At 42.0% G+C, this 27,427-nt stretch overlaps 1 protein-coding gene across 2 annotated transcripts; it reads left to right on the top strand.

Annotated features, from left to right (window-relative positions):
• The first annotated feature begins 21,288 nt into the window (after window positions 1–21,288).
• On the top strand, window positions 21,289–25,964 carry Sstr1 (somatostatin receptor 1). 2 transcript variants are annotated; one of them, XM_048415849.3, is made up of 2 exons: window positions 21,289–21,804; window positions 22,184–25,964. In XM_048415849.3, exon 2 carries the CDS (start codon window positions 22,521–22,523, stop codon window positions 23,694–23,696), a length of 1,176 nt encoding a protein of 391 aa, XP_048271806.1. In that variant the 5' UTR covers window positions 21,289–21,804; window positions 22,184–22,520; the 3' UTR covers window positions 23,697–25,964. The 2 variants fall into 2 exon arrangements, with proteins under 2 accessions (XP_048271806.1, XP_085553731.1); XM_085697605.2 differs by having other exon boundaries at window positions 21,289–21,834.
• The last annotated feature ends 1,463 nt before the right edge of the window (window positions 25,965–27,427 follow it).

The following is a 27,427-nucleotide window of genomic DNA, read 5'->3' as shown; positions in this document are numbered from 1 at the left end:
TAAATTATTGATCCCATATTAATCAAATGTTGGTGGTTGGGATCTAGAAATTCATCTATTTCTTTTCTGTTTTCTGATGTAGTCAAATGCAGGTTATAAAGTATTCCATTGTGGTTTTTTGAATTGCTTTGGTATTTGTTGTGGTGTCTCCCTGTTCATCTCCAATTTAATTAATTTTGTTCCTCTCTTGTTAATAATTTAGATAAACATCTTGCCAGGCTTGTTTATCTTTTCAGATAACCAACCCCTTATTTCATTGATTCTTTGTATTTTTTATTTCCGTTTCATTAATTTCTGCATTTTTTTGGTGATTTCTTCCTCTATTCTAGGTTTTGGTTTGGTTTTACTGTTCTAAGTTCTTGAAGTGATTCGTTATTTATTTGAACGCTTTCTTTTTGTCAAAAACATGGGCACTTAGATGTATAAATTTCTCTCTTAGAACTTTTTTCAGTGTTTCCCAGAGGTTTCAGTTTAATGTACTTTCATTTTTAATTTATTCTAGGAAATTTCTGGTTTATTGAAAGTGCCAGTGTCAGAGGAGCAGCAGATGACACTTGAACTTTTAGGTATCAGTCCACCAGAAGGCAACCTCTTAATGGATGAATCTTGACTAGGCAAGGCCCTGAGACTGCAGAGTCCAAATATATTTTGTTTCTGCTGTTCCTTTATATGTTTGCTGCTGCTATCTTTCTCTGGTATCTGGCGTGGGTGAATGGGTGTGGGGAGATCTCCACTGCCTGTAATGAAGTGTCTTCATCTCATAAAATCATCTGGTTCTATGGGTATCTTTAACTGTGGATTATTATAGAGATGATTCCTCCCTAAGCTGTACTGTCTAACTGATGATAGTAATGTTAGTGTATACAGAATTTCGAGGAATAAAAGTCAAACCAGGGAAATATTACACAACTAGGGCCTATGGGTTTCACTTAAGCAGCTGCAGAGATTGTAGGGAAAGTTAATGATTAAGAGAAGCAGTTGAGTACCAGAAGCCAGACTGGCTCGAATTTCTTTAATCTTAATGCTGAAAGTCATAGGCTTTGGTGTGCGTCCTTAGCCAAAACAAAGCCTTATAGTAACTTCAGATTAGAGCAGATGTTTTTGTAACAGCTTTAAGATAAAAATCCCAGAAAACAATCTAAAGGTCATAAGGGCACAGCTGATACCAAAAAATACAAAGCATTCCAACTATTACTAGCTGATGCATTTTCTTGCTAGGGTTGGTTGATGGTCAAAAGTGATGACTAATTCCTTGTGCCCATTTCTGCCCTCAATCTCTTGATATAAAAAAAAACCTATATTATATAAAAGAGTATGTACTTTAAAGATCTAAAGTACTGTTGACAGAGGTTTCTGTTCCACTCAGTCCTGCAGTTGTTAAGTTCCAAAGAATCACACAGAGGTCTACATTAATTATAAACTGGTTGGCCTATTGGCTCAGGCTTCTTATTAACTCTTATAACTTATATTAGCCCATAATTCTTGTCTATGTTATTCTCGTGGTTTTGTACTTTTTTCAGCAAGGCAGTCATAACTTGCTTCCTCTGTGGCTGGACTGTAGACAGTGTCCTCTTTCCAGGATTCTCCTATTCTCATTGCCCCACCTCTACTTCCTGCCTAGTCATTCCGCCTATACTTCCTGCCTGGCTAATGGCCGATCAGCATTTATTTAAAATATAATTGACAGTGTGTAGACCATTGTCCCACAGCAAAGTACAACTGACTGCTTTTTTTTATGTATAAAAGCTAGTGTATGTGATTTCTTTAAAATTCCTCATAAGATTAACTTTCAAGATAAATAGTAAAATGATTACTTCTTTTTAACAGCAATATACAACCTGCAAAAAAAGAGTTGGCTGTGAAAAAATACATGTTTTTACCTGTATTCTTTAGGAATTTAGCAGAATCACTTTTGGGGTAGATATTAGGATGAACAGCTATTTTTCAGAGCACCTTGACCCTGAAGAATCCTTGTGGAAAACAATAATTGTTTTGCTGTAGGGGCTTTGTAGTCAACCCATGACTTTGGTTACAATATGCCTCAGGCACACCTGAGGCTCTTGTGCTATTATATATTGTACACAATTCATAAAAAGGATTAGACTCATGGAGGCATGTGATGTCCTCCTTCAGAAAGATATGTAAATTAGAATTAGGGTCTTTGTGTAACAATAAATAAATATACCTTTGTATGGTCCTTCCAGGTCCAGTCTAGTCCATCAGAAAAGGCTGGACCTTCCTGATGTTGCATAGGTCTTAAAATTTCACCTGGAGTGCCTATTATCTTCAACCAACAATAAAGGAGAACAGAAAGAACATGAAAGAATAGAGAATAAAGAACAAAAAAAGAACAGAGAATAAAGAAGGAAACCATCAAGAGGGAATGTAAGTATATTTTCTCCTAGCCCTCTCAGAAGAGTCCGGTATAGGCTGACACCATGGATTTCTTTCAAGCCCTATGCTGCTGAAGGCTGGTCCCCAGGTAGTGATAGTTTCCTTATTGATTTCTGTAACGATCCATTAGCAACCAGTGGTGCGTTGTTTAATCTCCATGAATGTGTATATTTTCTAAGGATTCCTTTGCTAGTGGTTTCAAGGTTTATTCCATTGTTGTCAGGTAGGATACAAGGATTTATTTTTATTTTCCTGTATTTGTTAAGATTTTTTTCTGTCCTAATATATTTTAGAGAAACTTTCTTGGGCTGCTGAAAATGACTATTCTGTAGATATCCGTGAGGCAAATTTGACCTAGGACGCCATTTAACACCAATGTTTGCATGTTTATTTTCGGCTGGATGGCCTCTCAAATGCTGAAAATGGGGCACTGAAATCACTTACTATTATTATGTTGGTATTAATCTTTGGCTCAATGCCTAACGTCATTGGGCTTGATTGTTCTATTTATCACAATGAAGTAACTTTCTTCATCTTTCTGATTAGTTTTTGTTTGAAGTCCATTTCGTCAGATATTAAGATAGTGATGCTTTATTGCTTCCAAGTTCCATTTACTTAGCACTCCTTCTCCCCATCACTTTACTCTAACATTTGTTGCCTAACGTGAAGGTGGTGTCTATTGTATACAACAAAAGATGTGTATTATTTCTTAATTTGATCTTCTCACCAATTTTTTAATAAATTAATTGAGGTCATTAGTATTTAAAGTTATCATTAAGAGGTGCTTGTTGGTGGTTGTCAATCTGTTGCTTTTGTGGTGTTAGTTTTCCTTATCTTATTTTATGTACCTGTTAGGGTCCTTTGTTTTTTTCCTGTAACTTCTTGGATAAGTTTATTCTTCTTTTCTATCTAAAGTGTTCATTCCAGTATTCTCTGTAGACACAATTTGATAGATTGGAATTCCTTTAGCCTGTTTATATTATGGTAAGTTTTTCTTCCCATCTTCTTCAACTACTGCAGATAGTTTTGCCAGGAATAATCATCTGGATTGGTATCTGTGGTTTCTCAAGACTTGAAATACACCATTCCAAGGCCTTCTGGCTTAAAGTTTCCATTGGGAAGCCAGCTGTTATTTTAACATATTTGTCATTATATTTGACTTTGGCTTTTCTCTTTCTGTTTTCAACAACACACTTTCTTTCTCCAATATTTTGTGTTATTTACTATAATGTGATGTGAGGAGTTCTTTTCTGGTCCTGCCTGTTTAGTGTTCTCTATGCTTCTTCTACTCACACAAGTGTCTCTTTCACAGTCTGAGAAACGTTTCTATGGTTTTATTGATGACATGTTCTATGCCTTTGAGTTGACCTTATTCTCCTTCTATGCCCATAATTCAAGGAGTTAATCAAATCACGATTGCCTAATTTCCTGCATATTCCGTTCACAAGTTTGTTTTTTTTAACTTATCATTTTCTTACATTGACTGATCTAGCTCCTCACCCTTTCCTTCAGGCATTAACCGTGTGTATTCTCCCTCATCCCCTCGGTGGGTGAGGTTTTCCAATGAGCTTTTTCCAATGGATTGTTGAGTTTTTGATTTTCAGCTTCATTTTAGCATGGGTCTTCTTCAGTATTTCTACCACTTTATTGAATTTACTTCATATTCTGAAATATTGTTTTTATTTCATTCAATCATTTGTGTTTTCTTAGACTTCAGTCGGGGTTTTATTTCCCTCCTGTTTAAGCTCATTCAAGTCCCTCTTTAGACATGTTTGTAGCTGTTCTTTTAAATTTCTTTTTATTTAATATTCATCTGAGCTGTCCTTTTGGAGACCATAACTATAGGTTTAATGGTCTTAGGCATAGTATATTGCCTTTTTTTCTTTTAAATATTTTTTTTTGTTTTTGCCTTGGAACTTGGACATGTGGAGTTAAGCAGTTGTTTGTATCTTTTATTATGAGTTTGTAGATTATTCATGTTGAGTAGGAGTTTGGTTCTGTTTTTGTTGTTACCCTAGCTTGGCTGGTTTGGGGCCACCTAACCAGGAGTCACTCAAAGCTCAGTTTTTCAGACACTCAATAGTGATTTATGGGTATAAATGCTGGGTTGATCCCAAATTAGTGACTACGTGCATGTCATTGGTGTCTTAATAACCTTATGTGTGTTTGCTTGAGCAAGGTCCCAGAACAAGTAGCATGACCATGTGAAGCTGAGGGAGACTTACTAGTGGTACTCAAGCTTATGAGACTGCTTAGGCAGTGTCCCGAGCCCTAGAATCTTACTACTGACTGCTACACATGTGGCTGTTTGGTCAAGGTCTCTGAGAAACTATGCAATGGGGTGGGACTGAGCAATGGGTGGTCACCGATTGTGACAGCCTTCTGTGTGATGACTGAGGCAGTGTCTAGGGGCAAACAGCAGGCTGTAATGGGGATCTTACTCATGGTTTCTCGTGCAAGCTTCCAGGGCAGGCGGCAGGGCAGGAGAGGGTTGCAGATAGCTACTTGTTCTTTATGTGAATACCTTGCCTGTCATCTAGCACAGCCCCCAGAATGAATGAGGTTCACAATGCGTTCTTCCAGAGGCCCAGAATTGGTGTGACAGGGTTTCTAGTTTGTCTCTATACTAGCTCTTTTTTTCCCCCTTAGTCTACAGAAAGCATGTGCAACTGGCAAATTTTAAATGTGGAGTAATTTTAGTACAATGTAAAAAATGTTGGTATCAGAAGATAAAGTTGGTAGTCAGATATTAGATATTTAGATATTAGTTAATTAGCACAGGTGGGGCTTAAAGAGTGGCAACAGTTTCTGCTGACTCAGCCTTTTGATTCTCTCTGTTCACTGGCACCTCTTCTGTACCATCAGTTGTGAGTGGATTCTTCTGTACCATCAGAATCCCCTCTGCCCACTCTAAGTAGAAAGTACATGCCTTAAAAATAGTGCAAGCAGACATTCTAGATAGAATGGGGAAAAGTTTCAAAATCAGCCTTGTTACCAAGTTGTGATGAAGTTGCAGATAGTCTAACCTTATTTGTGTATCGTGACTGCTATCACTAATTAGCACAGCTAAGATTTTGGACATTGGTTTTCTCACAGTTCTAAACACCACAAGTTCAAGCTCAAGGTGTCCTGAGTCACGCTCCTTTTAAAAGCTGTAGAGAAAAGGAAACTTTTCTTGCCCTTTCTAGTATCTGGTGGCTCCAAGGACTCATTATATATTCTCTGCCTCTGGCTGTATGTGGCCTCCTGCCCTCTGAGTCTGTTTGGCTTCTCTTTGTCTCATAAGAATACCAACCATTAGACATAAGGTCTCTAAAAATCCTTAAAGATTTGATTTTCTGATCTTTGATTAATTGCATATAACAAGACCCCATTCTGGGGTTCTGGGTGGACATAGATTTAGGGAGGTTTTGCTCACTTCAGTCTTCTCATCACAACTGAAACATGGTTTCACGGTTTTATCCCGGGACTCCAAATCTCTCTGTTAAACACATCTGATAGTTTCAGGATGCCCATTGCCACACAGCATCCTTGAATGCGCCCATTGAGCTGGGTATCTATTATATTTTATTATCTCTCCCTATGTCCTTGCTCATCTATTCAAAGATAAAGAGTTCCAAAGTAGATTCAAAGTCTCAGAGGCAGCCATTAATCTCTGAAAGGTTTATATGCAGAAGGCAATGGGGAGCAACTGTCCCCAGGCATTTCCACCAGTTCTCCCCAGGTTTCCGTGTTCACAGTACCGTGCTCCGTTTCAGAAGCCTGCTAAACAAATTTTCTGTGGTGCCTCCAACTTCCTTTTTCTTGATTCTCCCAGCTTCTGTTATCATTATATAAGGTATTATTTCTTTAAAACGTTGCTTAGTACATTATACTCCATTTCTCAGTTAAAACCTTGACTGAGAAAGACAACAGTTAAAACTAGAAAGTAAATTCTGTAAAGAATAGCGTGATAATCCTGCTGTGACCCTACAACAGTTGGCAGTGACATTTAACATAAACTAGATGACAAACACACGCAGCTTAAATGAACACGTTATTAGAATCAGATAAAGTTTTGCAAATGTTGTGTTTGGATCCATTGGAGCAATCTAGGTGCGCCTTTGAGGCAGCAGGCACTAAGATGAGACCTCAGTAGGTAGGCCAGATTCGTGAGTGTGATACTGGACTGTAAAAATGTGTGAGATTCTTCTGGATAGTGTATAAAATGGGGGCATGATGCTGGTACCATCAACCAAAGTGATGCTTGAGAAGAGAAATGGGGTGGAGGGGGGAAATACCAACATGGTCAAAGGCTCTAATTAAACACAGAGAATATAAAATCTAAAATATGTTTATGATATTTAGCAGCTGTCAATTCTCTATGTGTGTGTCCCTCTCTGCATCTCTCTGTCTTTGTCTGTCTGTCTCTGTGCCTTTATCTCTGTCTCTGTTTATCTCTGTGTCTCTGTCTTTGCCTATCTTCCGCTCCCTGATCCTCTCTCCAGGTATTTTTGAAATGATGGAATGGCCTCAAACATGAACCCTTTTGTTTGATTTGAGGCTTCCAAATTGTAGGGTTACAGGAGCAGCTCTACATTCTCAGCTTTGTTATTTCAGTTTCAGTTGCAATAACAAAAATTCCTAAGGCAGGATAATTTATGAGGAAAAGAGTTTATGTTAGCTCATGGTGTAAAGGTTCAGAAGTCCAAGAGCATGGTACTGGCCAAGGACTCCAGCTACTTACTCCTGGCAGGAAATGGACGGACAAGCAGCACTTGCAAGAGAAAAGTGTAGGCAGCCTTGCCTTACAAAACTCTTGTTTACTCTACAAACAAGCTCACTCCCTCTAGAAAAACACGGTCCTTTTAAACAGCATTCTCCTCTTTTTGGTCAGTACCTCCTAAAATGTCACAAAGAACACCAGATTTCAGCATGAGTTTTAGAGACCATTAGGCCTAGTTAAGGGAAAGCAGCAACCAAATGAACTGGATGGCTTCAGTAAGGCGAATTCTATGATGAAAAACTGAGAGAGCAAGTGTCTATGGACTGCAATGGCTAATCTTCATAGACAACTTGATGAAGTTTACACACACCAACACAAACCTCTGGGGATGTCGGTGAGGGAGACTCCAGCCAAGTGTAACTGAAAAGGGAAGACCCTCCCCTCACGTCTAAATGTGGGTACCATGGTCCCTTAGGCTTAGGTCCGGGACTGAATGAAAAGAGAAAGTGATTGGAGCACTATCATCCATCTGTCTGCTCCGTAACTGTTTACACACAGTGACCAGAAGCTTCATCTTCAGAACCTTGCCTTTCCTGCCAGGAGGAATTACATCTCCATATTCTAACCTAAAATAGACCTTTCCTTTCTTAAGGTAATTTTTTGTCAGTCTTTATTAATTTATTTTCTACAGCAATGAGAAAAGGCATTAGGTTACTGACCATTGATTAAGGGCTGGGGAGATAATGGAGTTGGTAAAATTGCTTGCAGCGGAGGCACAAAGACCTGAATTCAGTCCCCAGAGCCTACATAGTAAGGCTAGCCATGGAGGCGCATGCTTAAATCCCAGCACTCTAGAGATGGAGACAGGTGGAACCTTAGGACTCACAAGCTAGCCAGCCTAGCCTACTTGGTAGGCTCCTGGTTAGTGAAAGATTGCAACACACACACGTGCACTGGCACACATACACATATGTGCATTGGCACACTCATATGCACTGACACACACATACAGCTACACTGAAACACACACAAGCACAAACATATGCATACATGTTTTCACACACACACATAAAATCAAACACACATATTTGTGCTCCGTGTATATCTAACACAAACATAGACAGCTAAATTGAAGTTGGTCACGTATTAGCTGTAAGATCTTAGACAAATAATTCAAAAGGAAAATACTTCTATGCTCCAGTTTTTCAGCTATTAAAATGAAATGGTAGTGATTCGTGTATGTTTGTGAGAACACATATGATGATACACAAATACAATGAATGGTATATAAAATTATTATGGGATTAAGAAAGATAGCTTTGGAACCCTGCTGCTCCTAAGGATGAAGAAAAGGAGGAACACTTGTCTTTGAAGTCCATCTAAGAAAGCTGTAGTTCTCAGAAATCCATAGCTGAGTGAGCGTGTCTAGAGAGGTGGGGGTGCCTGAGGAAGGAACGCCTTTTCTTCAAGGAGAGAGAAGGGAAAGGAGGTTGGACACTGACAAGCTTCTGGAGTACAAAAAATCAAATGGAGGGGGCTTCTGCTTCACAGACGACCTTACTTTTTCTAAAACTAGATAAGGGTTTCAACTACTGTGAGATGAAACAAATGTCTGAATGAAGCAGTGTACCTGAAAAGTGGTGCGGTATGAAATGGAACCTATCAGCCCAGGGAAGAGCCCGCGGGGGCTGTAAGGGGTGGATCTGGGGCTGCTTAGCAGGGCCTGGGTCTGCTCTGAGATGAGCTGCAGTGATGGTGGTAGAAATGACCTTGTGCCATTATGGAATCTCTTAGGTGCCCACTCAGCACTTCCCATCTCAAATGGAGAAAGCGGGCAGCAAATTGGTCACTGGCTGAGATTTTAGGCAGAAAATAGAATGAATATAAACTGGCTAAGAGCACAGAAAGAAGTACCTGATGTCTTAAACTCCAAGTGCAGTCAGAAGGAGCAAGGGGAGTTAGGGAGCTTCCGTTTCTGCATCGGATTCTGGAGGAGCATGTGTGGTAAAAGAAAGAAGGGGTGATTTGAAAGAACCAATGCTTGTATGCAAGACATCGATTTCTTTATAATTAGCGAGAAATTTCTTTTTGACATTCCTTATGCTCCCTTTGTCTCCCAGGTCACTTGAATCTAAAGCAGTGCTTCCTACTCAGTGCCAATTCATCTGGAGGCTCTTCTGGATGTTGGCCACTTGTCTACGCCGTCAGTCCAAGCACATCCTGTGCCAGCTTTCACGGTCCATCCTCCTGCTGGTTCCACAGTCTGTTCCAAATACAGAGCTCATCAATGAAACTGAGAACCCATGGTAGAGTTATTATTCTCTACTGTGTTTCAGAATTATAGAAGGGAGCAATACACATCGCTCTGTTATTGCTGGGACCCATAACATTCTCCTTTGCCCCGGCTTTGTCATGTTCCAAAGATACGCGTTCATCCTGCTTGACTATTTCTTTACAAACTATATTGTCTCTGTACACTGAGTTCCCACACGGGGTGGAGGGGTGGTCAGGAAGTTAGTGGCACATCTCCCAGAAGCAAGGAATCAATCTGCTGTATACATGGGTAACGCAAGAAAAAGAGAAAGGGAAGCAGTGTATCCTAGAGGGTGTGCTTAGTTTGTATTCTGTACCACACTGGAGCAGAGATATGTGTGTGAGACTCGTGAGAACAAAGTTTTGATTTATCGCTAGAAAGAACTGTGTCATTTGTATTTAAAGAAAAATCACCTCTCGTGGGGCAGGCCGGGAAGTGGTTAGGCAGGAATCTGCACCTGTGACCTTTTCATCTGGTTTCTACATTCTAGGGTGGGAAATCCATGAGACGGCAGAGCTTTGCTCTCTATTAGGTAAAGGTCTGAAAGGTAACAGGAGTTAGCTGAATCTTGAAAATGCCCTTGAACTTCAAATCTTTTTTTTCCTTACCCTTTTAGAGATTATTTGTATTTTATAAAGCATTTAATACATAAGGAAATTGAACCATGGTGGTGTCAGTTATCTGAGGATTTCTGCAAAGATGCTATTCCTTCACAAATAAAACAGTTTGCCATGAAAACATCCCACGTATATATTTTGTTTCTTCCTCTATCATCTTTACAAAGTATTTCAGTGGTATTCTAAGTCTTAAACCTTCCCAAGAAAGATCAAAGTTTTATGAGTCACTGAAAAGCAGAAATTGTTGACATTGTTTATAGTAGAAATAACCTCAAATTACTCTTTTCTCTGATCCATGCTCTGGAGACACAAACCCTCATCTCACCTACAGCCAAATACCGCTTCTCCCTGAGACACACGGCCACCACATGCAATCTCCAGCAAGACCCAGTAATATGTCATCAGTTCCCCTCGCCACGCAGTCCAGAGCTCAGTGCATCAAGAATTGTTTGAAAAGACATAACTTAAAACCTAGGCTTAGTTAGAGAGACTGCCACCTGAAACACGGCTGAATAAAATCTTAAACTTTCCATCTTCAAGTTCCCAGTGTTGAAATCTCCCCCTGCTGGATTTGAAGAGTATGTGCTTTTATAAGTAGAGTTAGACCTTTCCAAGAAAATAAATGCTAAAACATTGCTTGTATGAAAATTGGTTCTATTGATCTCTAAGATATTGCAATTATTTAAAAGCTTGTCATCAAAAAATTGTAAAAGGCAAATATGGTAATATGAGTTTACATTAATTTGAGATGCATGTGTGAATACAGAATTTCCAATCGTCCCCACTTATGTTACTACTCTTCAGAGAATTTGAGCATTTTAATGGACTAAACATGCTAATTTCCCACTTTAATGATGAGAGGCATAATGTTTCAATCAGGCAGAAGTGTGCTCCTTCTCCAGTGGCTGCCATTTACCTAGCATCGTCATGGCTATAGCTGTCGGTCAAATCAATAAAAGTCCAAGTATAAAGCCCCTAGGCCACTTACAATGTGTGTATGCTTGAGCTGAAGTGGTGGTTCTCAATCTGTGGGTCACGACTCCTTTGGGGGTCAAAGGACCCTTTCACAGGGATCACCTAAAGCATCAGAAAACACAGATATTTACATTATGATTCACAGCAGTAGCAAAATTACAGTTATGAAGTAACAACAAAAATAATTTTATGGTTGGGGGTCACCACAACAAGGAACTATCTTGAAGGGTTGCAACACCAGGAAGATTGAGAACCATGGCTCTAGGGGATCTATTGTGTTAACTGATTTTTTTTTTTCAGGAGTGATGCTTCTTTATTGCTGGAAATACATCTTGACTATGATTTGGTGAAGTCCAGGTAAGTCATTTCCAAGCCATTCTTGTTATCTTGCCTTCTCTTTGGTGTATCATCTCACCCACTACAAAATACACATTTGCTGGAGAAAGGGCAGAGGAGAGATATAAAAGGAGCACAGAAATGGGTTAGAAAAAGCTAACCAGAAATTCTCTTAGGAGAACAAGCAGGCAGGAAAGCCAGGGACTTGGACATAGATGACGCTGTCTCCTTGCGCTGACCACCACACATGCAGACGTGAACAGATCAGCGGTTCTGTGGATAATAAATTTTCGTTGGTAGACACATTCCCATAGTGCATCAGTCTTACATTTATTAAAATATTCCTTTATGACTGACTGTTTTTCCAAAATGTATTCAATGCTTATAATTGAAGGATTATGTGTCACTATTGATGATTAGGGTAAATAGAGGTGGCTGTTGAATGCATTGAGAAATGCAAAAAACACTGGAGTGACTGGAATTTGTTGTTTATGTGGTTTCCTGGTATAAGACCTACCTTTTGGTAGTGTAAGAGAACAGACCTCAGCAGTGTGGCTTTGTCATTCTATTTGCACTCCCTGTGGTGGACAGCTAAAGTCAAACCAAGCTCTATAGACTTTGGTTGTCTGACTTGGACCAGTTACTTAGCCTCTCTGGTTTGCAGTTTCATCTACAAAGTGGTGTAGATATTTTGGCTTAAAGACACTGTCTTCGCATTTGTGAAGCTGTGATAAAACACCATGACCAGAAGCAACTGGAGAGAAAGGATTTATTTCATCTAATAACTCTCACGTTTCAGCATGTCACTAAAGGAAGTCAGGGCAGGATCTCAAAACAGGAATCTTGGAGGCAAGAACTGAAGTAGAAGTCATAGAGAAATGCTGCTCACTGACTTGCTCTCCACGACTTGTCATCCTGTTTTCTTATACCATCCAGGACCTTGGGTCTAGGGGTAGCACCACATACAGGAAGTTGGTCTCTGCCCCATCCATCATTAATTAAGAAAATGCCCTACAGACTTGCCTATAGGCAAGCTAATAGAGGCCCCTTTTTTTTTTTTTTTTCGTTTAAGGTTCTTCTTCCCAGACAACTCTAGCTTGTATCAAGTTGACAAAAATCTAGCCAGGATAAATGCTAAATCTGTTCATACAAACCCCAGCTTCTTTTGTTCATATGCTAACAGTATCATTTTCAGACATTATTTTAGAATTTCTTACTAAATCCTACTGATTTCTCATTCAGCTGAAAGTCTTTGTCTCTGTCCAGCAGGGAAGAAGAGAGAGGTTAATTCTTCATTTCTTTGTACTATTTTTTTATCCCATCTTCTTCACCATGGTAACTGTCTTTGGCTCCTGCAGAGGGGTGAGAAGAACATTGGTGGATGGGACAATTCCCCTCTGAGCCAAGCAGTTATTATCCGTTCTGCCTTAGCACTTTCTGGTTTTGACATATTCTCTCAATTCTCCTGAGAGTTGGGAAACATTCTGACCGCCATCCCTTTTCCAATGTCCCCTTCCATCCGCCTATATACTCCCTCAGCGCCCCCTATGATGCACAAACTCCCTGCCTGTCCAAATCACATTCTGATGCCACCTGTCTGCCTGGAATGCTAGAGCTCTACTTCCCTCTATCCAAGGTGAGGGAAGGGAACAACAGCCTCTGTGGGGATCAAGTCCATCACTCTACCAATTAATCTCTTCCTCACTTTTAACTTGTCAAGTCAAGCATGAAACAGTATTTCTGGGTCTTCTTCCATCTCAAGAAGGACTGTTTTGCTCTGGGGGTGATTTTCTGAAAGCTCTCAGACTTCAATGGTGGTATAAGCGGTGACTTCCATCATAGAAAAACTCTAGGAAATGGAAAAGAAAGCACTCATGGTCCTGGGAACATAGCACAGTGATCCCAAAACTCTCTGACAAATAGTTTACCTTTCAGTTTTTCTTTTCACTCTTACAGGTAGGTAAAGGGTGAAGAAAGATGGAATAATGAACACCTCTGGAAGGTGACTGTATTTTCCATCAGGGCCACCCTGAAGGCCTCACGGAAAATGCAGGAAGACTGCGTCTTTGGAACATTCACACCATTAGGCTGAATTGGTGAGTGTGATGGGTAAACAAAATCCTTATGGTGTGAGTGGACTAAACTGACTTTGGTTTGATTTTGATAAGGGTAATTAACACTAGACATTTTGGCTGAAGGTGTGGCATGTCCAAACATCCCTGAGTGGAAACATGGTTCACTATGTTGAATTATAGAAGTGGCTACATAAGAAGGAAGGAAATTAAATAAATAAATAAATAAATAAATAAATAAATAAATAAATAAAAAGAAGGAAGGAAATTAAAATAAGTCACTTATCTACAGTAGTTGCTCAATAATTTAAAAAATTGCTCAAAAATTAAAATTAAAAATATCAAATAACAGATCTACTGTTATTGAGTATTTGACCCATAGTGGGAAATTGACTTCTTAAATTCTTTTGGATAGCTCAACAATAATGCTGCATTGTAATCTATACTTTATAGACATTAATTTGTGATATCTAGATACTTTTTTGATCCCCAGTATGTGTCAATACTCTAAACATGCAATATGTTTGTTCTGTTTAAGTACTCTATCAAGTAGTTGTACAACTATCTCCAATTTATAAATGAAGAAACTAGGACACAGAGAGATCAACTATCTGCACAGGGTTAAAAGACAAGAGCGTGAGACTCAACCCCATGCATGTAGCCCGGTACTGCACACAACACAACACTTTCTTAAATACCTTCATGCGATTCACATTGCCACAGCCATCTCGTGAGGTGGAAGCTACAGCCTGACAAGGGACCATTTGCCCATAGAGCTGAGTGAACCCTTCAGTCCTTGCTTCTGTTCTAGCTACCACTTTCAGCTGGGTACATTTTGTTTGTTATTTAATTTGCGTTGTAATATTTTCATTTCAGAAAAATTTATTAGTGTTATTTTTACTGACAGTGAAAATAATTAAGGAGGAAATAAATTAGCAAATACTTTTGTTAACTAGGGCAGGCACTTGTGGCCTGGAGTGGTTTTTTTGTAAACTATTTTTTTTAATCTTTCATTACCTTTACCTTAAAAGGCAATACATAGCTATATCTAAACAAATAGAAAATCTCCAGAAAAAGGAAAAGGAAGCACTCATGATCCAACAGCCTGATGAGAACCATTGCAAGTCTCTTTGTAACTGTCCTTCCAGATCTACACACACCTAGGTCGGGGGTTGTTTGTGTCTATTGCTATGTGTCTTTTGCTCCTATCTGAATGAAGAGCAATGTTCTGTTTTGGAATGAGAAGCACCAAGATGATTGTCAGGAAAAGTCACAGTGGCCAATGTGCTTTCCTCTCTCCACTCCCTGCTGGCCTGGGTAAGCACTGGTGATTAAAGTTCTTTGGTTTGCTTTGCCTGTGTGATTACCCTTCAAGTTATAAAATGACATTTATAAACTGTTAGATAAAACACATATATCATTCTGTATTCATTATGACCTAGGAGGCCAAAGTCTGAAGTAGCATCTTCAGATCTGTACCCTGAGACCTGACCCACCTGTAGTCTATTGACTTCAATTTCCACCCTGGGCTCCGTCCTCCACAGTAAGTAACCCCATGGACATTAGAGTAGATATCCTGGCCCCATAGTCACATTCATGTTCCTCTGCATCATCTTTTCCTGAACATTTACCACTTGGTCTTGATTTGGGCACAGAAGTTTTGAACCAACCATGTGGACAGCCCCCTCTGACCTTGCAAAAGAGCTTGAGCTCTCTAGGTAAGAAATCCTGGCATCAGTAAAAATGTTATTTTAAATCTAGTTCAGTTTCAGACTGGAGATCGTAATTGTGCCTGGGAATTACTTCTGTTGTTATGAGCAGAGAGATCACCCACTTCATGAGTCCTCTGTCGGAAACAGTGATTAAAAGGGATCAATTATTATTTGTACGCAGAAGTGCTTAAAAATATGTATTATTATTTGGTTGTAGGAGTGTTTCCTTCATGCATGTCTGTGCGCCATGTGTGTGTCTGGTGCCCGTGGAGGCCAGAAGAGGGCAGATCTCCTGGAGTTACTGGCAGTCGTGAACACAACATGGGTGCTGAGAATTAAGCCCCAGCCTTCTACAGGAGCAGCCAGGGCTCTTAACTGCTATGCCACCTCTCCAGTCCCCCCAGAACTGTGTTCTAATTTAAGGTTGCAGTGAGACAAAATAAAAACAGGTGCAAGAGGGTCAATAGGGCATCACTTCAGGATACCTGAACAAACATGTCCTCCTGTTGCTTTCTGTTGGTGTGATAAACAAGCTGAGGGGGAAAGGATGTCATTTGACTTAGAGGTTAGAGTCTACAATTCACGGAAACTAAGACATGAACTTAAAACAGGAACTGAAACAAGGACTACTGAGGAAGGCTGCTTCCTAGCTGTTAAGATAATATTCAGCTACCTTTCTCATAGTCCAGGCCCACCTTCATAAGGTCCAAAGTGAGGTTGGCTCTTCTACATCAATCAATAACCAAGAAAATACAGCTGCAGACACACCCACAGGTCTATATGATGGAGGCAATTCACTAACTGAAGGTCTTTCTTTCCAGATATGCCAAGCTGACAAGAACTGAGTACCACACTGTACCTGCAGATATCTACACAGTAGCTACACACATGCTATGCTTCTGGCTGGTGCACCCCACCCCAAAATGTGTGTGTTCCTTTACCTTCACATCTTTCAGGGGCAGTCAAGCATGACTTTTCTCTTTCCTTTTTGGTCTAACCCTGTCAAATACACCCACGCTTACACCGCTCTGCAACGCTTATAACTTTTTCCTTCTTGGACATATTTGTTAAGATTCAGGCATTCTGCTGGCCCCTGACACCTGGCAGGATGCACCCACGCAGGACCCTGGCCAGCCCAAGGTACTCTGTATGCAGGTGCAAAAGGTCCCTTTGAGAGACAAATTCCACCCATTTCCACTCTTTTTCCCACTGTTCTTTTGAAGAGGCAGTCCGGTCTTTGCCTTCCTCTTCATCTTTTTCTCTGCATCTGTTTTCCTCCCTCTCTTCCCTTACCCCATTCCCTTTATCTCAAAACTCCCACATAAGCTCTGTCTGCATGGCATGTCTGTCCCTCACTGGCTGTGAGCTCTACTGCCTTGGGACCCCCCTTGGCCCGCCAAGGTCCCTCTATCACCGTTTTACAAGCATATTACTAAATGCAATGACAATAGCTGTATTTTTAACTGCTTCCTCTTTTCTTCTTCATGAGAATAAAAAAAGAACATTTTTGCCACTGCAGCTCTAGTAACTCAAGCAGTGCCTGTAACTTAGTGGGCAATTGACGAATCAGTTTTATTATTACACCAATGAATCAATTATCAAGTTATGTTTACAATTATATTATTCATGCATAATGGAATTTAGGAATTAGCTTCCAGTTACTTCTAACAAAGAAATGGAGACAAAAATATGAGCACACCACCATGCAACTGTGAAATTGAGTCTATTCTGTTCTAGTGTCAATTTCGTGTCCCTAAAAATATCAAAACTTAAAAAATAAGTTGGTATAAGAAACAAGGGCCTAGACCACGGGCACAGGCCATGAAAACTTGGTGGATCTAAACAGTCAAGAAAAATATTGTTTTTCTGACTGGGCTTTCATGTTTTCTTATGCGGAGACAAAAGGAAGAAGGACGAAGTAAGGCCATCACTTGAGCTGCTTCCTCGTGTCTTCCTGTGCTGTGTGGGAAAGCAGGGCAGAGGCACCTCAGGGCTTCAGGACACCTGAATGTAACAGTGTTTTGGCTGGTAGAACCTGGTCAAGGCTTCTGTCGTAACAAGTTTAAGATAGTCACAAAGCGGCAGGACTGGAAGAATGCTACCTATGTAAGCTTCCTTCTGTTAAACTCTGCTTCTCAGCCTTTTCTCTTCTGCTCTCAGCCCTTTCCCTGGCTCTGTGTTCCCTCACTTAGCTGGTGAATCTGATTGACACCTGTGGCCTGCTCCAAAAGAACAGTCATTCCTTAAGGAATGGGTGTGTGGCTGTAAGCTTTTAAGTGCTCTGAGCAGAATCAAACATCATTTGAGGTCTCCAAAGAAACAAAAATGTGGCTTTGTGACTTTGAAAGCATTTTTCTTTTGTGATTGCCACTGGTGAGAGGAGAGAAATAATAAAAAAAATGGAAAGGCTTGAATAAAATTGTGTGAAACTAATGCTACCCATCTTAAACTCCTTAAATAACAAAAAGCTTTATTATCAAAAAGAAAAACATGTATTGCTGGTAAGGACTATTCAAAGTAATACAGGTAGCATGTGGCCATTTCTATTCCATTATTTATCCATTAATAATAATGAATACTTTTGTGTATGTGCTGAATTGTGTTCTTAGAAGCATTATTTAGCAACAGAGAATCCATAGGGAAGAATGAGCTGTTAAACCGTATGTGTCTTTTCTGAAAGCACAGAAAAAAAAACAACCCTGCCATGCTGTTTCACAGAAGAGGCAATAGGAAAATCAGCAGGCCAGTGAGTTTGCTAAGATTGGTGATGAACTTCGCCACAGGCTGCCTGGGCTGCTGTGAAGTGATTGGGCATCCCTGGGAGATGGAGTCTGAGGTTGCTGTTTAGCCAGATAGCCACTTTGTACCCTAGTAACTTTCTTATTAGACTGTCATCTCATTAACTACTTCACAGTAGATGGTCCCCAAGTGCCACATACTCTACTTGGGGCCATATTGCTGAGTGGTGCACACCCCTTAGACTTAGCTTGCTCCCATCTGCCCAGACAGGTGTTTTCCATCATGACTGAGACTGTGAGTACAGAGCATGCTCCATGAAGTGCCTTTGCCCATGGAATTGATTAGAACATAGGTTTCAACTGGAAAAACCACATTAGGATTTTTTTTTTTGACAGACACAGAGTTTGACTTTCTGATAATTACTATTTCACCAAACCAACTGAGACTCAGAACTGCAATTAAAAAGAAATGATCTTCCATGTATAATGGCTTTCACACTGCATGGTACTATTAAATAGCCATCATTAACTACTAAAGCATGTACTATTCCTTTCCCAGATCCCTTTCTCTGCCAAGAAATTTAAGAACAAGAATGATCAATGAATGAATTGTCAGCATTATAATTATTGGTATAGGAGATGCAAATCAAACATTTTCAGAATGATTTAGATGTATGCAGAATCGTTAATGATAGTGTTATTATCCAGACATTGAATTTTTTCTAAAGACCCATATTTATGTCTTTTTATCTACAATTCATGGGCTAGTTCATAAAAAGGAAGTATCTTTAAAAAATAAAGAACAAGGAGATTTGGGGTAATTTCTTGAGTATTTTGCTAGGTTCTGGGAACAGAAAGCTCAATAAAACAGTTTTTCTTCTCACAAAGCTTCTGTAGCCGGGCACAGACAAATAGACATGAACAGTATGGTATGATGGATTAATAAACAAATGTGTACCAGATATAAGAGTTCATACGGTAGTTTAGCTTGCAGGGGGAAGTTATAATGATGGAAGAAAAAGTCTGCTTGAGAACATACAATTCTTGCTTGGGCCTTTTCATTCTTGTCTTCTTAGGAAACACCTCTTCCCCCTCTCTCCAGATGTTTGTAGCATGGAAGAGACCCAGGAAAAATGGTCACAGAAGATATGAGAGCTAGAGAATGTGCAGTTTCTCAAGACCTTAGAGATATCAGTTAAAATAGGAGACCAGAAAACTCTGGGGTCCCGACTTCACATTGCATTGCTTAGTCCAGAAGTGCTTTCATCCACTCTTGGGGCAGAGGGGGGTCGCAGATACAATGATAAAACATACGTGACTAAAGAGATACGATAAAAGAAGTTGACTAATATCCAACTCAAACACATTTATTGGCGTAAATTCACATACAATACATAACTTTATTCATTTAAGTGTGATGTTAAAGAGAGGTTGGCATAGGCACACTGTTCTGAAGCTACTACCACTGTTAAATTCTAAAATACTTTTCTTGTCCCAAAAGCAATTTTATACCCACCCAGTAGTCCCTTCCCTAGTTCCTTCTTCCTCTAGCCACGGACAATCATTAATCTACTTCCTGTCTTGATATGTACCTATTCTAGACTAGTCACATTAGCTGAACCGTGTAATCATTGCTTTGTGAGTCTGGTTTACTTTGTTCTTAAAATGTCTTTGAGGTTCATCAATATTTGTAATATTTTATCAGTACTTTATTCCTTTAAGAGGAAGAGTAATATTCTATCAATTAATGTACCACATTTTTGCTTACCCATATTTGGGTTGTTTCTCTCCTTTATTTATCTTTTGTTGTTGTTGTTGTTTTTGTTCCAATACTGTTTCAGTTTTGAGGGCTAAAGGACAGAGATGGAAATGCTGGGTCATAGTGTTTTTGAAATATCATTGACTTGTTTGCGAATATGTGTCTCAGGACTTTATTTCTATGAGCAAGCATAAGTGATCAAAATTTTCCACCTCTTTGTTCACATTTATTTTTTCTTTTAAAAATTATAGCCATCCTATTATCAAACTCTTTTATGACTAAGTAGTACATCATCAAAACACCTTCACAACCAGAAAGAGATATACTTGTCTACTTTTCTTCATTTGTATGTGAAGCCATAACCTAATTGAATGAAGTTTTCTCTTCTATAATGAGTTGCAAAGTGAATTTGATGACATTCTGACAACAAAGCTGCCTTTAGAAAGCTCCCATCCCCTCCCCAGTCACTATGATCAAAGTTAATGCCTCTAAATGGCGACCTTTGAAAGAGCATCCCAGAAATGCAGCCAGGTGCCTTGGTCAGTGAGTGGTTGGCAAAGGCATCAAAACTATGTCTGGGGTTGGCAAGAAAAATACTCCTCTACGACAAATCTCGGTTTTGTTCTTGAAACCCAATGGACATTTCCTCCCCTCCATCCCTTCTATATGTGCTGTTTGGTATGCTCAGTTTTAGAAACAACTAAGCACCAAGTCACATTCCAGTTGAGGCATGATGGTTTGTTTAGGTCAAACAATTTTTTAAACAGCCCCAATCCACCCAAATTTCAAATTCCACTCCAACATTTTTCTCATGAATAATTCAGCATCTGTTGCACACAATCCTGGGAAGTCTGTAGTCATTGATTTTAATCTGACTGCCATGCTGGACACTTCACGTGATTCTTTCCCTTCTGGCAGCACTTAGTTTTGGAAACCAAAGCAACTATATGTAAGCGATTGCTGGGTACAAGCCACAGGACATTGAGTATAAATGTTTTACTTTTAATGAAGTATCCAGTTTTGCATTCTAGACTGTCTGGTAGAAACAGCGTCCATGACTTTAATTTTGAATTTCACCAACTCTTGAAGTAGATGTGAGGGGGAGGCAAGGAGGATAACTAAGGAGCAATTGCAAGCAGCAAAGCTCATAGTGTGTGCTGGACTGCAGTAGGCCATCTTCCCCGGAATGGGGGCGCGGGGGGGGGGGGGCTGGTTGGCATGCTTCAGGCAAAGACTTGCAGGGATTTTGTGGAATACATCAGCATTCATGAAAAGGAAAGAGGAGGTTGAATCTTTTGACAAGGAGAGACTGCAAGGCCCAGGGTCAAAAAAAAAAAAAAATCAACAGCCTTTCTTTCTCAAGCAGAAGCTTACAGTTCCCAAAAGAAGTCAGTGAACTTTGGGCCTGCTGGCCAGCCTTAATACTCATCTCTTAATGGTTCTGGCACTTGGACCAGGGAGGAGTTATACCTCAAGGCCCTTGTATCCCTTAGTATTTCACGGAGGAAAGCCTGACGGTATACCTTGCCACTGATCCTGGACTTGATGATAGTTCCATCATCTGCGCAGCTAGCCACGCGTGTATTTAGAGCTGGCATGCCTGCCTGTTCAGGCTTTGGCACTCCCCACCTGCATCCTCCGCCCCGCCAACTCTCTGGGGTGTAAAGTACAGCAGGGACCAGCGCGGGCGCAGCTGTTACAAGCCGCTCAGCCTAATCTTTCCCTCCTGAACACCTACATGGATTTCCAATACCGCGTCTGGCAGGTTCCAGAGGGAGTGCCTGCCTCCTCTTGAGCCCTCTGTCCCGCGTCCTGATTTCTAAGGTCGATATTCTTGGGGGGAGACTGAGGGGACTCTTGGCACTACAAGCTTCCTTAGAGATTCGAAATGGTTCACTCAGTTTCCCTGAACACTCCCTGCTGCAGACCGGAGAGCAATGGCTGTTGTAACTCAGCATCCACTAACACACCACTGTGGTCCTTCGTGTTCATAATGCCGTTGGCTTAGATCTGCTTTCTGCCACTCAGTGTTTGCGTGGGCACTTGTGCAGTGGCCAGCCCCAAAGGGAGTTGGACCTCTCAAAGAACGTCAGCGCACTGCCAGACCTGAGGAGCTCTTGCAAGGGCCATCTGGAGACATCATCGACTTTGGGGTCCGAAGGCCTGAAATCTTCAGCTGCAGGTTTGAAGGATTGGGCAAGCGGGAAAGGAGGTGGGTGTTTAGGATCCCGGAAAGCAGCTGGGGTGAGGTGGGGTCCCTCCCATCACCAGAAGAGAGGCAGAAACTGAATGAAGAACTCTAGACATATGTGCCTGGGATTTGTTACAGTCTTTACTTGGAGTAGGAGTGGGGTGAAATAGAACAGAATGCATAGTTTTGGCTGGTACCTACCCTTTATAAAGGTAGAGAGACTCCTCAGGTCCGTGCTAGAAGTGCCTGAAGATGTTGTGAGAATGCTGTGATAGAAATCTGAAGTTGATCCTAGAGGGGACTGGAAATGGCGAGGGGGGGGAACTGGGAGGGGAAAAATAAACCACCTATGTGCCCCCCTCCTTCGTAGCTGCTGACGCGATGGTGCTGCTTATTAATCATTCACCAGTCCAGAGCCGCTCCACTTAACGGCCATACCGCGCTGAGCTCTAGCCTCTTGGTCTCTCCACGCTCCGGTGTGCGCTGGACCCACGGAACTGCAAGAGACCGTGAGCGAGCAGCCCTTGGGCGATGCGCCCGGCCGGCCTCGGTAGGAGCCGCGCTCGCCGCAGCTGCTGCGCTCTGCCAGGCGGCGCCAGGCGGCGGTGAGCTGCGAGCTGGGAGTCTTGAGCCTGGGGAGGGCGCAGGCAGCAAGGGCGCAAGGTGAGCGCCCTAGCCCTGAGCCGCACCGGTCTCTTTCAGGCGGGATGTTCCCCAATGGCACCGCCTCCTCACCCTCCTCTTCTCCTAGCCCCAGCCCAGGCAGCTGCGGGGAAGGTGCCTGCAGTAGGGGCCCCGGGGCCGGCGCTGCGGACGGCATGGAGGAGCCAGGACGAAACGCTTCCCAGAACGGGACCTTAAGCGAGGGCCAGGGTAGCGCCATCCTCATCTCTTTCATCTACTCCGTGGTATGCTTGGTGGGACTGTGTGGGAACTCCATGGTCATCTATGTGATCCTGCGTTATGCCAAAATGAAGACTGCAACTAACATCTACATTCTAAACCTGGCCATTGCTGATGAGCTGCTGATGCTCAGCGTGCCCTTTCTGGTCACTTCCACGTTGTTGCGCCACTGGCCCTTTGGCGCTCTACTTTGCCGCCTTGTGCTCAGCGTGGACGCGGTGAACATGTTCACCAGCATTTACTGCCTGACTGTGCTTAGTGTGGATCGCTACGTGGCTGTGGTGCACCCGATCAAGGCAGCGCGCTACCGCCGGCCCACTGTAGCCAAGGTGGTGAACCTGGGTGTGTGGGTGCTGTCTCTACTGGTTATCTTGCCCATCGTGGTCTTCTCACGCACAGCCGCCAACAGCGACGGCACGGTGGCCTGCAACATGCTCATGCCCGAGCCCGCCCAGCGCTGGCTGGTGGGCTTCGTCTTATATACATTTCTCATGGGCTTCCTGTTGCCTGTCGGTGCCATCTGCCTGTGTTACGTGCTCATCATTGCCAAGATGCGCATGGTGGCCCTGAAAGCCGGCTGGCAGCAGCGCAAGCGCTCAGAGCGCAAGATCACTTTAATGGTGATGATGGTGGTGATGGTGTTTGTCATCTGCTGGATGCCTTTCTACGTGGTACAGCTGGTCAATGTTTTCGCTGAACAAGACGACGCCACCGTGAGCCAGTTGTCTGTCATCCTCGGCTATGCCAACAGCTGTGCCAACCCCATCCTCTATGGCTTCCTGTCGGACAACTTCAAGCGCTCTTTCCAGCGCATCCTGTGCCTCAGCTGGATGGACAACGCAGCGGAGGAGCCAGTCGACTACTACGCCACCGCCCTCAAGAGTCGTGCCTACAGTGTGGAGGACTTCCAGCCAGAGAACCTGGAATCTGGAGGCGTTTTTCGTAATGGCACCTGTGCTTCCAGGATCAGCACGCTTTAAAGGCCAGGCACTGCCTGGAGGGGGAGAGAGGCCAAAAACGGGGAGAGAGGAGCGGGTGTGGGCCAGTGATAACCGCTTAGTTAACTGGACCTAGGAAAGTCATGTGACCAAGGTAAAAATGGAGAGTTTTGTGGGTCAACTGGGAAGGCTTTCGGGACCTCTTCTCAGCCCTTCCTCCTTCCTACACAGCGCTCGCTACTTTGAACAACTCTGTTCTTCAAACCCGGTAACTTCGATGCTCCCCGTTCTGCTAGTACAAACCACAAACTTAACTCTCAGTTTGACCCTTGTTTTCTCAAGTCGATATCTCTGTTTCTTTAAACTGAGCCAGCGTTATTGCTATGTGTTTCCTTTGGGCTGAGTCCCCAGCTTGTGCTCATCCTGGTCGCTGCGCAGGTCAGCCGGCCAGACTCTGCTCAGAGCGGTTATCAGATTGTCCCAAATCGCCGCTCTCCCTTTGCACAGCCTTACTTTAAAAGGAAGCCCGGCTTGAGGATGACCAGGCAACTTCTCAAGGAAGGCACATCTTTCCCTGGGCACTTCCTCCCTCTGCTCCGCCCACACCCAGAGCAGAGCTAGGTGCTTAAGAAAAGGTCGTGCACCCAGAACCCCAGACTTTGTATAGCTCCGCCCACGTCCTCTTTCGGAGGAAAAAAGGAGTAAACAGGACAAGTTTGTAAGATCCTTGGTTTGTGAATATGGGTACCATAGAAGTCACTCTACCCTTAGAGCTCAGAAATTGAGCACTGGGTTCCAAAGTTCCCGCGAGGGGCGCTCCCAACTGGTAAATGACTTAGGCTGGCTGGCGGGGTGTACCTGAAATACAGGGCTGATACTCTGGGATCGCTCCCTAGAATAACAAAAGCTTCGGTTTCCTACTCTAGCGTAAATTTCAGGTCCAGCTCAGGCTCCTCCTGTGATGACCGCAGGACCTTTGCCAAAGCTGGATCGGTTGCTGTAACTTGTGTGGTCCCGGAGGGTTCAGGCCTTTCAAGCCGTGCCTAATAAGTTATTTCTTGTTTAACATATTTATTTATTTATTTATTTGTGGTGTTGGAAATCCTGTGCTTCTGCTTTTCTCTACTTGCCTAACAGGGCTGCTCTTGGGAGTTCAGGGAGCTTCAGGGTGTGGATGAGAGCAGGAGAAAAGAAAGGCTCCCTCCTCAGCCTAAAACCCTCTCAGGTTCCACTCTCTTGGGTTCTCTTAGCCTTTTCTCAATCCTTCCTATTTTTGCTTGTATCCAGTGAAGTTTGGAGATTTTTAAATGCTTTTTTATTGTAGCTTTGGTCTTCTTAAAATAAATAAATGGTAATTTTGGCTAGCTTCTGTCAGTGCAAAGTGTAAGACCTGAATTCCTGGTGTCCCAGGAAACATGGGGGAAAACCACACTGTTCTGTGATGTGTGTGTATGTATATGTGCTGCTATGCACAAATCATATGTATATATACGGGAGAGGAAGACAGATTTGTTTGTCTTGACTGACTGTCACAAGTCCATGAAGCAATTAGAAGGACAAGGGTGGCTCCAGCTGGGATGTTTTCAGTTTCAGGTTCAAGTAGCACTCAAACTTAGACCTGAGAAATGTCAATCAGAGACTTGAATCCCTACTGAAGATATTGCTGCCTTGTCCTAGGAACCAGCACAGGTGATTCTTCCACGCGTCCAGTTAACATAGTCACTTCTGTTGGGGAATGGAAGTGGAAATAATTATGTCTGAATTTACTAACTACATTAGAAATCTGAACAGAGCAAGGACCGTTCATTTCACTCATTCGTGTTTCCTGTAGTCTTTGGTGTGCTGGTTTGTACATTGGAGGCACAGAAAGCATATATATCTTGGCTGGTTGTTTAAGTAAGCCAGTGTATATCAGTGGTCCTGGAATAATGAACCTTGGGTTTTCAGGTTCCCACTGACATGACATACAATGACTGAATGCACTAAATAGAAAAGATGTTTTGTGCACATTTGCTTCGAGAACACCATGCTTTTCTAAAAGCAGTAACCAAGAGTTAAACTGTCTCATGGTTTGTTTCAACAAATGAACAAATATGCTTTGGATCATAAGAAAGTTTAGATCTTTTCCTAATAATAGTTAAATGTATATAATAACCCTTCTGTTAAAGCTGATTTTTAATCGTTAAGAACAATGAACTTTACAAGCTGAAATCTCCATCGTTATCATCTCAACATAATAGAAATGTGGTGCCCTTCACCTGCTGCCACTGTAATCGTAACAGAATAAACAGATGTGTCATGCTGTCACAAGTTGTCGGGCTTCCATTTGAATCTTACTGTTTCAAGGGGTTATTTCAACACTCAGGTCTGATTAACACACTTAACTTTTGGGGAAATTGCAGATTAACTTTGAAAGTTTTCAGGATTGCATCTAACCTTTGAACTATTTTCTTTAAAATGGGAATCCTGGTGCATGCGTGTGCATGCGCGCGCATGCATGCGTGTGTGTGTGTGTGTGTGCATGTGCGAGCATGTGTGTGTGCCTGGGCGTGTGTGTATAGACAGGGAGGGAAGGAGTATAATGAGGAGATTGAGGAGAAGGGAGAAGGGCAAAAGGAGGAAGCAGTACCAACTACTGAATGAGTGTGAACAGGAAGCAATGTCTTGGGTTACACTCTGCCCTTGCCACACTAACCAGACAATGCCTCTGGTTTTCACAGATTAAATTACTGCCTGCCCTCATTCATGACCTCAGGTTTTGTTGTAAAGTAAATAATTACTGCTTTCCATCGGAGAAATGATAATGGGAGGGAGACATATCCTTTAAAAGTTTTAAAAGGGTAGTTTTAAAAAGAAGTAGAAAAATCAGGTTTTAAGAAGGACACATGTTACATCTTGTTCAGTTTTGGTCACTTCCCCGCTGGCGGCTGTAACAAGGCTTGGTGAGGACTTGAAATAACAATAAAAACAGAAACAGATTCTACATTTTATAGAAGCTTTATTTCACAGCAGAATGAATGAAAACAGTATTCCTCAAACATTTGATGGCAGCTATTCTGGGATGATAGTGGTTCGAATGCCGTGTAACTCCAGCTGCACGTAGTTACATGTGTTACCACAAAACGACTAAGGATAGTTGTACTCACGCATTCCTGTTATTTTTCAAAGTCATAGCAGGGTAGCAAATGTGTAGTTTACAGCTTAGATTTATAACATTCTTTTTATAGTACTGGGGTCTTGATGCTCAGCTACAGCGCACATAGTTTGTTACTTTGGATACAACTGCTACAAGCATTACTCCAGACCCCTTCAAACTGGTTAGCTGAGAGAAAGGAGTCAATTGAGCTAATAATTTAATTAGCTATTTTTTTTTAATTGTGACCTTTTGTTTAAGTTTGTACAGTTTCAGCTAGCGTCCCCTTTCTCTCCTTATTGGTAAATTGGCTCTAAATTATGCAGGGAGATTTTATACCCTTGTGGGGAATATGACTGGGTGAGTCCTTGGAAAGTAGCCTTCCAGATCTTTTACCTTCTGCCTCTGCTCGTCTGTTACTGTGGATGCCTCCTGGCTGCAGTCAGGTAACATTTGCAGCTCCAAGTCTGGGATCCTGCATCTCATCTGGAGTGGCATCTCCTGTGGGCAGCAGCTCCTTGAGTTCCCATGGTCCTCATACTGATCCCACAGTGATCGCACACTGGTCCTCCAGCGGATGCCTCAGCCTGTGCTTCGGACTCTGACACTCTGCCACTGCAGTCCCTGGGTGGGTGGCTGG

This window comes from Myodes glareolus, chromosome 11 (genome assembly GCF_982192425.1).
Source record: "Myodes glareolus chromosome 11, mMyoGla1.1, whole genome shotgun sequence".
NCBI classification, from domain to species: Eukaryota; Metazoa; Chordata; class Mammalia; order Rodentia; family Cricetidae; genus Myodes; species Myodes glareolus.
Note: the sequence above shows the minus strand (reverse complement) of the source record. Positions and strands in the feature narration are given on the sequence as shown.

Coding starts and splice junctions, on each gene's coding strand:
- Sstr1 (XM_048415849.3), top strand. CDS start 22,521: ATGTTCCCCAATGGCACCGCCTCCTCACCCTCCTCTTCTCCTAGCCCC.